Source organism: Rhineura floridana, chromosome 1 (assembly GCF_030035675.1).
Source record: "Rhineura floridana isolate rRhiFlo1 chromosome 1, rRhiFlo1.hap2, whole genome shotgun sequence".
Taxonomy (NCBI): Eukaryota; Metazoa; Chordata; class Lepidosauria; order Squamata; family Rhineuridae; genus Rhineura; species Rhineura floridana.
The window spans coordinates 195,943,076-195,956,439 of NC_084480.1; the positions used below are offsets into that span (position 1 = coordinate 195,943,076).

Here is a 13,364-nt window from a genome sequence, read left to right on the forward strand (position 1 = left end):
CCCTAAAAGAGCACTCTCAGAAGGGTTGTAGTTCCGCCAAAATTTTAGATTGTCAGCTCCTTGGGGCAGGGAACGTCCTCTTATACCATCTAAAGTTTGTGTGTATGGATGGAGCTATATAAATGAAATAGAAAAATGTACAGAGGAATGTGGATATACAGATCCAAAGTTCTGAAGTACTTCAGTTGGGTTTTAGGCTTTCTTATTTTGTGTCAGGAGATGCAATAGCATTCTGCACATAAGATATTTCTTCTCACTGAAGAGAATGAGGCATTCCTTGCTCCTGCTTACCCTCATGTATACATCAAAGACCTTGTGAGTGTGCCAGAACAATTTGTGTTACCAGTGCTGTTGGCGTTCTGTGGTAAAGAAATGTCAAAACCAGTTTTAGGGAAGTGGGACTATGGCTTGGTGGCAGACACATATTTTGCATGCAGTAGGTCCCAGGGTCAATCAGATCAGATATCAAATTACATGCAAACTCTGTCCCCAAGTACTTGGTGAGTTTCTGCCAGCCACAGTACACAATACCAGGCTAGATGGGCAAACTGTCAGACCTAGCATAAGGCACTTGCCTATGTTCCTCCACCTAAAACAACAATAAAACATTCATAACCACACTGTGTATGAAAAAAAAGTCCTTAGTTCATATAACATTGATCAGTTTATCCACTTGATTCTGAACCTGATGTGTTGGAGAACTACGCAGCGGGAGGAAAGGTGATGAATAAGTGATGGCCATTAATAGGCTATGACTAGGGAGAAGATGGCTGGCATCCATGAGACAGGACCACTGATGCTCAGTGTAGAGCTTTGTGCAAAATGGCCTCTCAAAATACTGTATCCTATGGTGGGCAAAATAAATTTGGGAGACCATTTCACAGAATTTCTCCAGTGGAGATGAGAAACTCTCCAATAATTTATCAGGAATGTGAGCAGCAATTAACCATTAATCTAGCTGTTACCTTAGCCACAGTTTTGCATCCTCCACTATTATCCAGTCCTAGCATCTTTCTAGGGCATTGTGGAAGGGGAAAATGGTGGCTACCATACTTTTTTAAAAGGCAGATAATATTGGGAGAAAATTCTGCAAAGCAGCGTTCTTTTTCTAAGTGACAGGGAGAAGGAGGGAGAAGGAAAAAAAGAGAAAAAATCAGATGAAAAAAAGAGAAAATATCAGATGTTTATCAGAAAAATGTCTTCAAAGAAATTTGAGGTCAGCTCTAGTTCAATTTCAAAATTATTTCCTCCACATTTTCCATCTTGAGGGCTACACACACCAACCTTTTTAAACAACTGAGCTTCTCAGAGATGCAAATTCTAAACCAGATCCTGCACATAATTTATTAAATTGTCAGAGATGACCAGAAGAATGTAAAACCTGTTGTGCTGCTTAACAGGGGGCGGGGGGGGGGAGAGTCTATCTAGACCCGGATTTTGTTTCCAGCCGTGGCAAGTCCAATGCCACAAGAAAACTTGCAAAGAGGACATGCTGAGGGCCATCTTTCCCTATTTTTTTGTGCCTAGCATTTGGTCTACTGCCTTTGAACACGGAGACTCTATTTAGCTATCATGACTAATCTCCATTAATTGGCATCTCCGTCATGAGTTTCCTTGTGCTTTTTTAAAAAAAGCCATCTAAGTTAGTCACTATCATCACATCTTGTGCTGGACTTGCTGTCAGGGCGGGACTTTGGGGCAGATGTCCAGGGTCCCACTCAGTAGAATAAGCAGGAGTTCCCTCAAATGGAGCAGTGCTGGGTTTCCTCAGGTTAGGGATGGGAGGATCTGTCCATTTCATTTATCTCAGTTCCTCAGTTTACCAGTTTTAAATTCAATTCTCCACACCTCTGCAGCAATTGGCAGGCTTTTTAAAAAAAAATCCTCAAAGTTCTTCAGCATTGTAGTCCTAATAAATGCATTTTTGTACACAGCTTTGACTAATGCACATGTTTTTGCGAACAGTCTCTCTGAATAGAATGCATTTTTATATGTTATTTTCATGCATATATTCATTTTTATGCCCACAGTCCGCTAATATATCCATTTTTGTAAACATTGCTCGGTTGGGGAACTGCATTGCAAAATTCAGAGAAGTGCACATTTTGAAGGATGGCTATGTTTCAGTTTTCGTATTGCTTAGGAAAGTGCAAATTTGATACAATTGGCTTTAAAAGCGAATGGAATCGAATTTCTCCCCTATCTCTACCTGAGGGACTACACATTATTATCTAGAGAGGGGGCCTCTATAAGACCATTAATTATAGTGACCAGAATTACTTAACTGTACTGCTGAGCCAGCCCTGTTCATCAGCCAAACTGCAGTGAGTATTCTAGGTAGAATACTCTTATCCCTAAACTTTAGACTTGAGGACTTTTTGCAAAGAAGCCCTGAATCATCCCCACCCACCCCCCTGACATTCTCAAGCTTGTTAGTGGCACAAGCCAGGGAGAATGTCCTCCACCATAGATAAAATGACTGATGATTAAAGCAGGAGATGGGATTCAGTTTACTGAATTCAATAAGTTCATAATGAATCATTTGGCCAGTTTTAAAGGAATACAGAGTTTTTCCTTGCCTTCTGTTTGGCCATGCTGAAATGTGTGCGCTTCTAATCAGCTGGAAGACTTAATCCACTCCGATCCATTTGAATACATTAAGGGTCTTTTCCTTCTGTTTCATCTCTGCATTTGGCTGATTTAGAAAATGCACAGCCTTCAAAGGCTTCTGAGGTAAAATTAAACTGAGCCCTGGCTCACCCTTGTAGCACTACCCAGCTTGTTACATTTCTGTTTATTATACTGTTTTACCTTTTTGGAAGATCATTTTTATTTCTTGCCTGCCAGCCAGTTTTTAATCCCTTTCAGTGGCATACCCATGCACCATGCTTTGTAGGTCAAATCTTTTGAAGAACAACAAGTCCTTTAGCAATACATGGGAGGATATCAGAAGCATTCTGAACAGCCAAACAAATGCTGTGCCACCATTTTCCACTTCTATTTTTTTTTTCTCGGTTTAGGAGTAAACTGAAGGATTATTCTTGTTTATCAGACAGTGATCTCTTAAAGTTTTTCCTCATATTTGGTAATTGGCAAATTCTGTAACACAATGTAACGTTCCTCTTTAGAAAGGAACCAGGCTGAAGTATACTACTAAGCTATGCAGGAGGGGTACACAGGTTCCTAGTAAAACACCTGTTTTGCAAAGACAAGGCCCTCGGTTCAGTCCCTGGGATTTCTCAGAATATCTCAGGCAGCAAGGAAGAGAATGGATTGCATCCCTTCCGGCTGCATATAGTGGTGGGAAATCACATTTTTAAAAAAATAATTCCCCATGTTAAAAACTCCCCACAAATAGAAAACTAGTACAGGTAGCAAAAGGCAGGCATAGCACATTTCTCCTTGCTTCACTAGATTTCTAGATGTGGGGAGGCTTGGTTTTTTTATGAGGAGGAATCCTCCATTGGCAGGCTGAAGTGGTGCAGTCCACGTTGTCACCTCATTATCACCTTTGTCCTGTGTATATTTAGGCTAAGCCCAAACCCTTCAAGCTTAACCAACAACCAACTAACACAAATTACACAGAATGAGCTGGTTTAATGAAGTGGTAGTAGATCTCTGGATTGTACCACCAAAGTCTGTAGACTGGTTGTGTGCAGATAATGGGTTGTATTCAATGTCATGCTAAGCAGATTGTTCCATCCGTGCAAGAATTTTGCCTTGCAATATGTAACCATCTTCCCTTCCGCTCCCCCTTGCACCTCCGAATTGGTTCTGGGTTTTCCCCCAACCATCCAGAGCGGATTTGAGGGTGGTATGTGGGGGGCGAGGGGGGAATCCCACCGTGCTAGTGCTAGCCTTGCCCTAGTGCAATGTTTTAGCTGAATACCACCAATATTTTTTAATGGTCCCCAATATTATAAAAATCAGTAACACCCTGCATATAGTAACCTAGTACACATTAGATTGGCCTCTCTCTGATGCAGTTACTACATGCACTACAGTTTTTTACATGGAAGAGCATTCAACAATGGGACACCCTGCCTGCAGACTAAAGTGGTATAACATGGAATTCTACCACTTTAGTTTGCCACCTTATTTTGCAAAAGGAAGAGCTGTCAAAAAGATTATTTCATGTTATTCTTTAAATGAGATCCCTGTGATAAGTTCCTTAACAGAAGAAGCGGGGTTATCACAGCAGCTAGTCACAAATTCAAGGATTGAGGGGGGTGTCCCAGTCCAGTCCAGTGGAAACAGGATGTGTTTTAAGTATGTTTGTTCTGAGTTGGGGGGGGTACATGGAGAAGGGAAACACTGTGCTTGTGTACCCTCCTTCGCAGGCAGGTTGCAGACAGGGATGAAAGAAGGCATCATTGTCTGTTCTGCCTTGTCTTCATTACATGCAGCACTGTTTCTGTTTGTGCTATTTGGCATTCATCTTGCTTTCTGTTGCAGTAAAATTACATTGCTTATGTAATTTACACAATTAATGACATAAATGACATAAATTACATTGCCATTACATTATACCAGCCCATTTATTTCATTGCAAAGGAAATACAATGCAAATGGGAAGGAAAAGTTTTCAACCACATCTTTTGCGGATTGAAAGCAACAGTGGATGCTGATTGTATTCACTGGATTGATCTTCTGTTCTGGACATAAGACTAATAAGCCTATACCAGCAATTTCCACTCCCATTTCCATTTTTGTTGGAATTCTCTGACATTTAAGTAATTTTTGACTCTGGATTCAATGGCCTTATAGGAAAGAGGAAGTTCACCTTAGATCTTAACATGTATTGCTTGTCATCTGGCCCATAGATTCTGATTGAAATAGAATTTAAATTATTATTTTTCACTGAAATGAAGCAGCTACATACATCAAAGAAACAAGGTCTGAAAATAAGGACTAAAAAGTGCCAAAGGACATTTTGGAAAGATCATTAGGAAAAAAATGTGACTGGGTACAGGACATTATTTTGAACTGGTGAAGAACAGCAAGAGGTTCATAATTGGTTAGAGGAGATACTCTAAATATCTTTATAATTGGAGTTGCCATTTTAATTGCTGTATTTGAAGGCAATGTATTATATTAACGATGAGAGATCATGTGTGTATTATTAGGCTGCTTTCAGACATGGGGCTTATTGCGTTAGTTTAATGGATTAAAATGGCAGCACTTCTGTCCCATTTTCTAAAATTCCTTTCACATCGCAGTACCTGTTGTATTAAGGAACAGTAGCTTTTGCAGATGATATGCAAATGTCTTTCACATGGCTGCAATGAACGTCTTGTTTTAGTCCCTCACCTGCTATACACATGTGCACTGAAGTTCCCCACTGTGTAGGAGGTCTAAGATTTTGTTCTATTGCTATGCATCCCCTCTCCCTTTAGCACCTGACATATATAGATATATATAATAACTAAGAGGAAAAAACCTTGCGGTTTAAGAACGTACCCATAGCCAATAGATATCTCTATCAAACTTTAGAAAGCAGGGAAATTGGGCAGCTATAATGAATGCACCAGAGGAGCAGGAGACCTGACCTCCTCTCTGAGATATTGTACTGCCTTACAAATTTGTCCAAATGCAAAGACAATTTGGGTTGGTCTTTCACAGTCCAATCCACTTCCTGTGTAGCTTGGAAGAATTTGGTAATGTGCCTCTAAGCATATGGTGAGTGGTGGCAACACCTGCTATGTCCAAAGATGGAAAATTACATTTTTGTATGTTTGTTGGTGTTCTTCTTCCTTTGCTTCTTTCCTGTGTTAGAAACTTTTATTTCCCTCATTATTCATCCTAGAAATTTCTGTCAAATTTATTTTCATTAATTACAAAGCTTTTTTATTGGTCAATGTCATATGATGCTGAAGACAAATTGGTGTCTTCCAATTAGTGAATTTGTCTGCTTTTTAATCCGGGAGGTAAGAAATAGGATCCTGTGCAATTTTGCTGAGAATGGATTGATCAGTTGCATGCTTATTGAGATCAGTGGGATTTACTCCCCTGCAATCATGCTTAGGATAGGAGAAACTGACCACAGGGGATGGGGAGGAGAGAAAGAAGAGGGGGAAGGAGAGAAGAGGAGGGAGGGGAGGGAAGAGGAGGGAGGGGAAGAAGGGAAGAGAGGAGGAGGGGGATGGGAGCAGGCAGGAGGGGAGGGGGGAGAACTGCAGGTTTGATCATTTGCATGTTTATTGAGTTCAGCGGGATTTACTCCAGTGCAATCATGCTTAAGATAGGTAAAACTGAACATGGCCAGGAGGGGGATGGGACAGGAAGGAGGAGAAGGGAGGGTAGCCTTTATCATTTGCATACTTTTGCATTCAATGGGTTTTATTTCTGTGCAATAATGTTTAGGATAGGTGAAACTGACCTGGGAAAGGGGCAGGGAGGGGAAGAGATTGGGTAGGTGGGCACTTGGCCTCTTTTCTTTCCAAAAAGAAAACATTGTAAACAATATCATTGCTTTTCAGTGTTTCCCCCACCTTTTTATTTTACAGCAGACACATGTAGCCTCCTACCCAAATTTAAACCAAAGCTGTCCCTGACCACATCCACAACAGACCATTATTTCACTTTTGACAGTCATGGCTTCTCCCAAAGAATCCTAGGAAGTGTAGTTAGTGAAGGGTGCTGAGAGTTGATGGGAGATGCCCTGTTCCCCTCACAGAGCTTCAAGCAGAGCAGCTGACTGTTAAACCACTCTGGCCATTGGAGCTCTCTAAAGGGAATAGGAATCTCCTCTCAGCACCCTTCACAAACTATACTCCCCAGGATTCTTTGGGGAAAGCCATGACTGCCTAAAGTGAATTCATGGTCTGGTTTGGGTGTGGACCCTGATTAGCCAAGCCAAGCAGCTGTGAGTCTGGCTTTTAGAACACTGACAGTTGGTTCTTACTGAGCATGAGTGGCCTTATCATTGAGTTCCACACTAAATTTCTTAAATTAATTAAAAATCAGCCAGGCATTTTTTAAACTTTTAAACTGCAGAAGATGAAGGTCAGAGTATGGAGTAAGGTCAGTAATAGGATTACAGGTACTCTGTAAACATGGCTGATGTTTAATTAATTTCAACAAATTATGATAACTCTGAGAGAAAAAAGTCCAAAAGGGGTGTAGTTTTTCTCTCTCTTTACACTTTGAACTCTCTATTCTCTCTAACTGTTTTGTGTATCGCCATGAAAATTTAGAGGGCTGTTAAGCAAGCACTTCTGAGTTCTGGACTCTAAGTTTTGTAAGGTTTTGCTTTGAAATGAGCTTATGGGAAGCATCAGAATGGGAAAGGGGGTATTTTCAATTTAACATTGTGGAATGTGAAGAATCCACGCTGGCTACAGTGTACCGCCGCCCTTGTGGCTGTATAATTTAGGTGTATAGACATAGTGGAGTGTGTGGGAAATGGTGCTGCTACCCGTGCCTGTGCTGGAATACCGGTACAATTTTCATCAGACAAAAAAAGCCCACCTAAAGGCTGGAACACATTGCATGCTGGGATGCCTGTCACATGAGCAGCTAGCAAAAAACTCCCATGATTTTCTGGTTTCCCAAGCTTGCAAAATTATTATTTCTGGTATCATTTTTGTGAAAATTTGTACTGAACCTGCACTATATTTCACTACATTTCCAGAACTAGCTTGTATGTCATGTGAATGATGAAGTATAATGCACAAATTACTAGGTAAGAAATTGACAGAATAATGGAATAAAGTGCAGTGTGAAAGCAGCCTTATACAGGTTGAAGTAGCATGCTTCAGGCAGATTTTGGTATAACACTAAAGAGGCAAAAGTTCTCAATCTTTTGTCAAAAGTTTACTGCTTTACTACAACGTAGTAGTCACGAAGGGATGCCATTCTGAGTTTGCTTTTCCTTGTACACCAGAACATCTTGGACTGTCTCTGAAATGTTGTTTCTCAGTTGCTGATGCCATAAACCTATAACATTATTTTGCAAAAACATCATGTAAGCCATTCATACCCATTTCTGAGATGTTACTCAGTGCATATAAGATGTGGTAAAATGTTTTGCTGTGGGCTTTTATTTTGTTTTGTTTTGTTTTAGTCGTGGGATGAAGTAAATAATATTCAAAGACACTTGGGCAAATGAAGGAAATATGAAGGGTGCCCAATTAAGAAGAATCATTGTGGTTCTGGCAGCAGGAAAAGAGGTCATCTCAGACTAATGATAGAGTGAATGAAGAAGCCTGGGGAGCACAGGAAAGCAGTAGAGGCTAAAAATAGTTTGTTGGACTTCTGAAGAGAAAGACAAAAGGAACACTAGCTCAAAATGATGGCAGGGTAACTACTGCAGACCGCCTGTGAACCCAGAGGGAGGTCACACCTGTGTGAAGTTTGCATTGATACCTCTGAGGTAGGAAGGTGGAAGAGATTAGAGGGCTGAGAGACCAACTAGGAAGGAAGACAGCAATCAGGAATGCTGAGAAAACTATAGTGTCATAGGATGGGCTGCTAAACCCGAAAGATCCAAGGTGGGCAAAAGACTGACAGAGAAATTAAAGGCAAGGAATAAGTAGGTTAGAAGAGATTAATGGGACATGGTGAAAGAACAGCAAAGGATAAAAATTCTAAAAAGGTTTCAAAGCTACAAAGTCTTTCCTTGGCCTTAGAAGTCAACAGAAAAGCCACGGTGGGGGAAAAAAACTCACCCAGAGGCAGTGAAAGAAAAAGGAGCTTCATGTTGCAACTAAGGAAGAGAAATCATATAAAATATATATTCACTAATAGGCAAAAAAACCTTGCGGTTTAAGAACATACCTATGGCCAACAGATATTTCTATCAAACTTTAAAAAGCAGGGAAATTGGGCAGCTGTAGTGAATGCTAGTGTGGAATGCCAGTATAGTTGAGCCAGTGTGGTATAGTGAGCCAGTGTGGGGTAGTGGTTAAGGTGGTGCACTACGACCTAGGAAACCAGGGTTCGAATGCCCACACAGCCATGAAGCTCACTGAGTGGCCTTGGGCCAGTCACTGCCTCTCAGCCTCAGAGGGGGGCAATGATAAACCTCCTCTGAATACTGCTTACCATGAAAACCCTATTCATTGGGTCGCCATAAGTCAGGATCGACTTGAAGGCAGTCCATTTCCATTTCATAGTGAATGCACCAGGGGAGCGGAGACCTGACCTCCTCTCTGAGATATTGTACTGCCCTACGAAGTTGTCAAAATGCAAACACAATTTGGGTTGGTCTTTCACAGTCCAACCCACTTCCTGTATAGCTTGGAAGAATTTGGTAACATGTGCCTCTGAGCATATGGTGAGTGGTGGCAACACCTGCAATCAGCCCAAATAACAAAAACAACACATGTGCTGTGCTGATCTTGTTTTAGTAGGGAGGAACCAACAATGTTAAGACAGTTGATATAGTTCAAATAGTCACTTTAAATATTTACTTTGCAATTTTAGTGAAGTTTTCTATAGGAAATCATTTTCTTTTGCTTCTGTTTCTGTGAATATGTGAAGTACAGCAACACTTCACAACACTAAAAAAACTCTTTTTAAAGTTTGATAGAAATATCTGTTGGCTATAGGTACTTTCTTAAACTGCAAGGTTTGTTGCTTATTAGAGAACTTCTCTGTTTTTTAACCCAGGAGGTAAGAAATGGGATACTGTGCAAGTTTGCTGAGAATGGATTGATCATTTGCATTCTTACAGAGTTCAATAGTATTTACTCCCCTGCAATCATGCTTAGGATAGCTGAAACTGACCACAGGTGATGGGGGGAGGAGGAGAAGGAGGAAGGGCAGGGGTAGGGGAGGAGTACGGAAGGGAGGAAGGGCACAGGGGAGGAGGGGGATAGGAGCAGGTGGGCGGGAGAGGGCAGGAGGAGGGCAGGTTTGATCATTTGTATGTTTATTGAGTCCAGTGGGAATTATTTCATGCTTAGGATAGGTAAAACTGTCCAAGGGGAGGGAGGGAGGGCTGGAGTGGGCAGAGGAGGAGGAAGAAGGAAGAGGGGAGGGGAGGAGGAAGGGAGAGGAGAAGGAGGGGAAAGGCAGGTCTGATGATTTGCATGCTCATTGAATTCAATGGGATTTACTCCTCTGCAATCATGCTTAGGATAAGTGAAACTGACCTAGGGAAGGGGCACGGAGGAGGAAAGAGGGAAAGAGGAAGGTGAAGGATGCTGAGAGTTGCTTGAAGATGCTCTGTTCCCCCCACAGAGCTTCAATCAGAGTGGCTGACTGTTAAACCATGCTGGCCACTAGAACTGGTCACCCTGTATGATGACCTCTGTCGGGAGAAAGACAGAGGGAGTGTAACTCTGTTGGTTCTCCTTGATCTCTCAGCGGCTTTTGATACCATCGACCATGGTATCCTTCTGGAGTGACTTGCAGACTTAGGAGTTGGAGACATTGCTTGGCAGTGGCTGTGCTCCTACCTCGAGAATCGTCTCCAGAAGGTGGTGCTTGGGGAGCATTGCTCGAGTCCCTGGGTACTCCAATATGGGGTCCCGCAGGGTTCAGTTCTGTCCCCCATGCTCTTTAATATCTATATGAAGCCGCTGGGTGAGGTCATTAGGAGATTTGGAGTGCGTTTCCAGCAATATGCTGATGATACGCAGCTCTACTTCTCCTTCTCATCTTCTTCAGGTGAGGCTGTCAATGTACTAAACCACTGCCTGGCCGCGATAATGGACTGGATGAGAGCTAATAAACTGAGACTCAATCCTGACAAGACTGAGATGCTGTTGGTGGGGGGGGGGCTGTCTACCCAGATGGTTGATGTCCGACCTGCCCTAGATGGGGTTACACTCCCCCTAAAGGAGCAGGTCCATAGTTTGGGGGTCTTATTAGATCTGCTCCTGTCGCTGGAGGCTCAGGTAGCCTCGGTGGCACGGAATGCGTTCTACCAGCTTCGGCTGGTAGCCCAACTATGACCCTATCTGGACAGGGAGAACCTCGCCACAGTTATCCATGCTCTGGTAACCTCTAGATTGGACTACTGTAATGCACTCTACGTAGGGTTACCTTTGAAGACGGTTCGGAAACTTCAGCTGGTGCAGAATGCTGTGGCCAGAGTTCTTACCTGGACTAAAAAATCTGACCATATAACACCTGTCCTGGCCCAACTGCACTGGCTACCAATATGTTTCCGGGCCAGATTCAAAGTGTTGGTTCTTACCTATAAAGCCCTTAACGGCATCGGACCGCAATGCCTGATGGAACGCCTCTCCCGCTATGTACCTACCCATTCGCTATGCTCGACGTCGAAGGCCCTTCTCCGGGTCCCAACTCACAGGGAGGCCCGGAGAGCAATAACTAGATCTAGGGCCTTCTCAGTGGTGGCCCCCGAATTATGGAACGCCCTCCCTGATGAGATACGCCTGGCGCCTTCTTTGTTATCTTTTCGGCGCCAGGTAAAGACCTACCTCTTTGCCCAGGCATTTTAATTTTAATTTTAATTGTAATTTTATTTTATCTTTGTCTTAACCTTGTTTTTAAAATGTTTTTATAGTTGTATTGTACCCACACTCATCTGTATTTAATGTGGTTTTATTCTGTTGTACACCGCCCTGAGAGCTTGTTGCTAAAGGGCGGTCTAAAAGTACAATAAATAAATAAAATAAAATAAAACTCTGTCGGGGAATAGGAGTCTCCTCTCAGCACCCTTCACAAACTACACTTCCCAGGATTCTTTGGGGAAAGCCATGGCTGTCTAAAGTGAAGTAAAGGTCTGGTATGGGTGTGGCCCCGATTAGTCAAGCTAAGCAGATGTAAGACTGGCTTTTAGAACACTGACAGTTGGTTCTTACTGAGCATGCCCAACACTATCATTGGGTTGAAGCCAAAAATTTCTTAAATTAATTAAAAATCAGCCTGGCATTTTTTAAACTTTTAAACTGCAGAAGATGAAGGTCAGAGTATGGGTCAAAGTCAGTAATAGGGTTACAGGTACTCTGTGAACATGGCTGATGTTTAATTAATTTCAACAAATTATGAGAAACTGACAGAAAAAAGTCCAACAGGGGTCTGTTTCTCTCTCTCTTTTTACACTTTGAACTGTCGATTCTCTCTGACTGCTTTGTGTATCGCCAATTGGAGGGTTGTTAAGCAAGCGTTTCTGAGTTCCGGAGTATACGTTTTGTAATGTTTTGTTTTGAAATGAGTTTATGGGAAACAGCAGAATGGCATGAGGAATATTTTAAATTTAACATTGCGGAATGAGAAAAATCCATGCTGGCTATAGTATACAGCCATTCTCGTGGCTGTACAATTTCTCTACAAGTTGCTGCTGTGTGAGAGACAGATTGCATTGTGGAGGGGGATCCTCAAACTGGGGCTTAGACCAGAGCCTGTTGATCTTTTAATCCAGCTTTGAGACTCCTGGGATAATCACCAATTGTTTCATACACAGTGGATTAATATTTAGGACATAAGTACTACTTGTTGAGTGATGAGACAGAGAGAGATAGAGTCAAACACCCACTCCCACTGCGGCTATTTGAATTTACAAAAACAGGACATCTGTAGAATTTCATGCTTGCAGGTATTTCTTTACATTCAAATGTGACACTCACCAACAACTGACATTTCAGGAACACTTGCCGTGTAAACTTCTTCTGGAAATGTTGGTTCATTGTCATTGATGTCATGGATTTTGATGACAAACTCTGATTCAGGCTCCACTGGCCTTAGTGTTCTCCTGTTAATAGCCTGGGCACGCAGAGTGTAGAAAGCTTTCTCTTCCCTGTCAATTCTTCTCGTGGCATGAATGTCACCTGTTCGTTCATCAATAATAAAAAGAGTGCCAGCTCCATCTCCTGACAAGATGTACTTGAGGGACCCATCTCCTTTATCCTGGTCAGAATGAAGCTAGGGAGGAAAGGGGGTGGGATGGGGGGAAGAGAGAAAGAGGTGTTTAATAAAAGGGATCCACTTTCTTTAGAAGTCACACAGGGTGCTTCAAACAAGATATACATTGACAAAGCAAAGTCCCTTTCCATTTATGTCTACTTGATACAACACAGAGTGTGTATATGTAGCATTAAGGTTCTCATTATCCAGTATCCTTAATGCACAGAATAATCATTAGAGCTCAGCTCCCATTGCAGATTTTCGTTTTTCCAGCAACACCTGTTCTGTGCCATGGAACATTTGTGCCACAAATCTTAAAGAAGAATTTTATGTTAATGCTGACCTTTTCTTTCCTTGAAAAAGAATCTATTAAACATTCACAACCTGCTGTGTTAGTTGTAAATTCTCTAAGCAGATAAAGGACATGGTGGAATACATGATAATTAAAGAAAGCAGTGCAACTGGTGCTGGGGCTGCCCAATTTGTTTAGAAATAAAACTTTGTGTTTGTTCCTAAAGAGTAACTGAGGAACAGAATCTTGTGGG

At 42.0% G+C, this 13,364-nt stretch overlaps 1 protein-coding gene across 4 annotated transcripts in view; it reads right to left on the reverse strand.

Annotated features, from left to right (window-relative positions):
- Window positions 1-13,364, reverse strand: part of LOC133366634 (cadherin-10) — a 158,084-nt gene that overhangs the window by 45,759 nt on the left and 98,961 nt on the right. For all 4 annotated transcript variants that reach the window (XM_061589975.1, XM_061589949.1, XM_061589966.1 and 1 more), the window contains exon 3: window positions 12,543-12,837. In XM_061589975.1, the coding sequence (XP_061445959.1) occupies window positions 12,543-12,837 (295 nt within the window). The remainder of the gene's footprint in view (window positions 1-12,542; window positions 12,838-13,364) is intronic.